A 1,954-nucleotide genomic window follows, 5' to 3' on the forward strand; every position below is an offset into this window, starting at 1 on the left:
CAAGTTTATAAAGACCTAGAAGAGCTCTAACAAACACGCAAACACACACCTATACACGTACCCATTCGTGCACACACCTTCACATGCCCCCCCTTGCTGTGTCGTGGCGCAGTTGTATCGTCGTCCAGTCGTGAAGCACAGAACATCTCCAACTCCTTCAACAGCTCACTGATGCGCTCGCAATGGCCTTGTTTGTCATCGACGTCTAATGCAGACTGTCGGCGATCACCAGACCGACGCTAAAGAGCAAGCAGAGGTATATGAGCACACGCGCAAAAGCATGACACGATAGAGATAGGAAGAGAGTCATGGGACGAAGTACTATGCACATGTATAAGCACGCGAAGGGCGTCATAAGATCAAGTACTATGTACATGCATGAAAACGTGACGAGAGCGATGTATATAGAGGAAGCATGAAGTATATGCATAAGTACGTGACGAGAGTGATGTATATAGAGGAAGCATGAAGTATATGTGTAAGTACGTGAAGAGAGTGATGTATATAGAGGAAGCATGAAGTATATGCATAAACACGTGAAGAGAGTGATGTATATAGAGGGAGCATGAAGTACATGCATAAACATGTGAAGAGTGATGTATATAGAGGAAGCATGAAGTACATGCATAAACACGTGACGAGAGTGATGTGCATAAAAGTCTGATGTGGTACTTTGGACATGTTTAAGCCCGTTAAGAGAATGAAATGTATAGATGACTGATGGAGTACTATACACAGTACTACACGCCTACGTAACAACCACGCATGTCCTTGGCTACCGCAGAGATGGCACCCATCAAAGTATCAACCCGTACATTTCAGCATGCATAGATTTATCACTACACCCCAATCTAGGGTTTTAGGATTTTCTGTTCTAAACCCCTAAACCTTAAACCCCTACCCACTCACCCGGGCTGCCTTGTGGGGTGCTTCGTCTGATGTATTGCCTCCGCTAGAGTCGCCCTTGAGATTCAGATTAATGCCTAGAAGATTCTCCAGTGACTGTGGAATGAAGTTCACCTCTCCAGCGGTCGCTTTTCTGGTGCGGGGGTTTTAACAGTAGTGTAGGATTAGCACTCGAGAACAGGAATATACACTACTATACACTACTATACACTACTATACAACCAGCGTTGCGCTCATGCGAACCACCCACTCACTTAGTGAGGCTCTTGGCTGGGGGAGTGCTGGTGAGGTTGCTGACACTTGACACAGTGTCAAGTGTCGGTTTCTCCGACGGGAATCGCTCGCACACCACTAATCCATCGCCCCCTTCAAAGGCCCCGAGAAACGCACTGCTGCGACGCCGTCTTGCGCTGCGAGTGCGGAGGAGTGCGGTACTTGGGTAACCATGGAAACGGGAACTGAAATATGTATGAAAATGCATACAATCTCCGGGTTGGTAAAAAAAAAAGGGTTATAGCACTCTACACCTTAAACTCTAAAGATAGGTCACTTGAGCACTCTAAACCCTATCCCCTGAACCCTAAAACTCTATGCACTCTGCCTATGACCAACCAAACACCAACACAACCAACGAGTAAGAAAGTGTTGATGGACGCATCGCTAACATTCAAATACTGACCCTAAAAAAATAAAACCCTAAAATACTCTCGCCAGCTATTGCCAACCCCCCACTAACTCTCTCACTCAGCCACGCACGGTCTATGGACAGAACACGCTAACAGCCCCCATCGACAAACAGGCAATCTCTGCAAGTCAAAGGACGTGCGCTATACAGATGACGTGCACAGATGATGTACACATACCCTAAACGAGAGCGAAACATACACATTGAGCGCATGAATCAAACTCATTACCAGTCAATGCAGATACACTACTCTACTCACAGACTGTTGTAGATGACCCAATCAACACGCTACATAACATTACCCACCCAAGCCTTATACCTACACTCAATTTATGACATAATACTAACCCAGTAAAACATATA

The 1,954-nt window shown here is 45.8% G+C and overlaps 1 protein-coding gene across 1 annotated transcript; it reads right to left on the reverse strand.

The window, feature by feature from the left end:
• Window positions 1-77: 77 nt before the first annotated feature.
• SARC_13876 (hypothetical protein) lies at window positions 78-1,316 on the reverse strand (the record flags this gene model as incomplete). The annotated part of the gene is made up of 3 exons (XM_014291994.1): window positions 78-239; window positions 910-1,039; window positions 1,161-1,316. Coding segments are annotated over 3 exons (448 nt in total), but the record flags the coding sequence as incomplete, so codon positions are not given.
• Between the last annotated feature and the right edge of the window lie 638 nt (window positions 1,317-1,954).

This window comes from Sphaeroforma arctica (genome assembly GCF_001186125.1).
Source record: "Sphaeroforma arctica JP610 unplaced genomic scaffold supercont1.3858, whole genome shotgun sequence".
Taxonomy (NCBI): Eukaryota; class Ichthyosporea; order Ichthyophonida; genus Sphaeroforma; species Sphaeroforma arctica.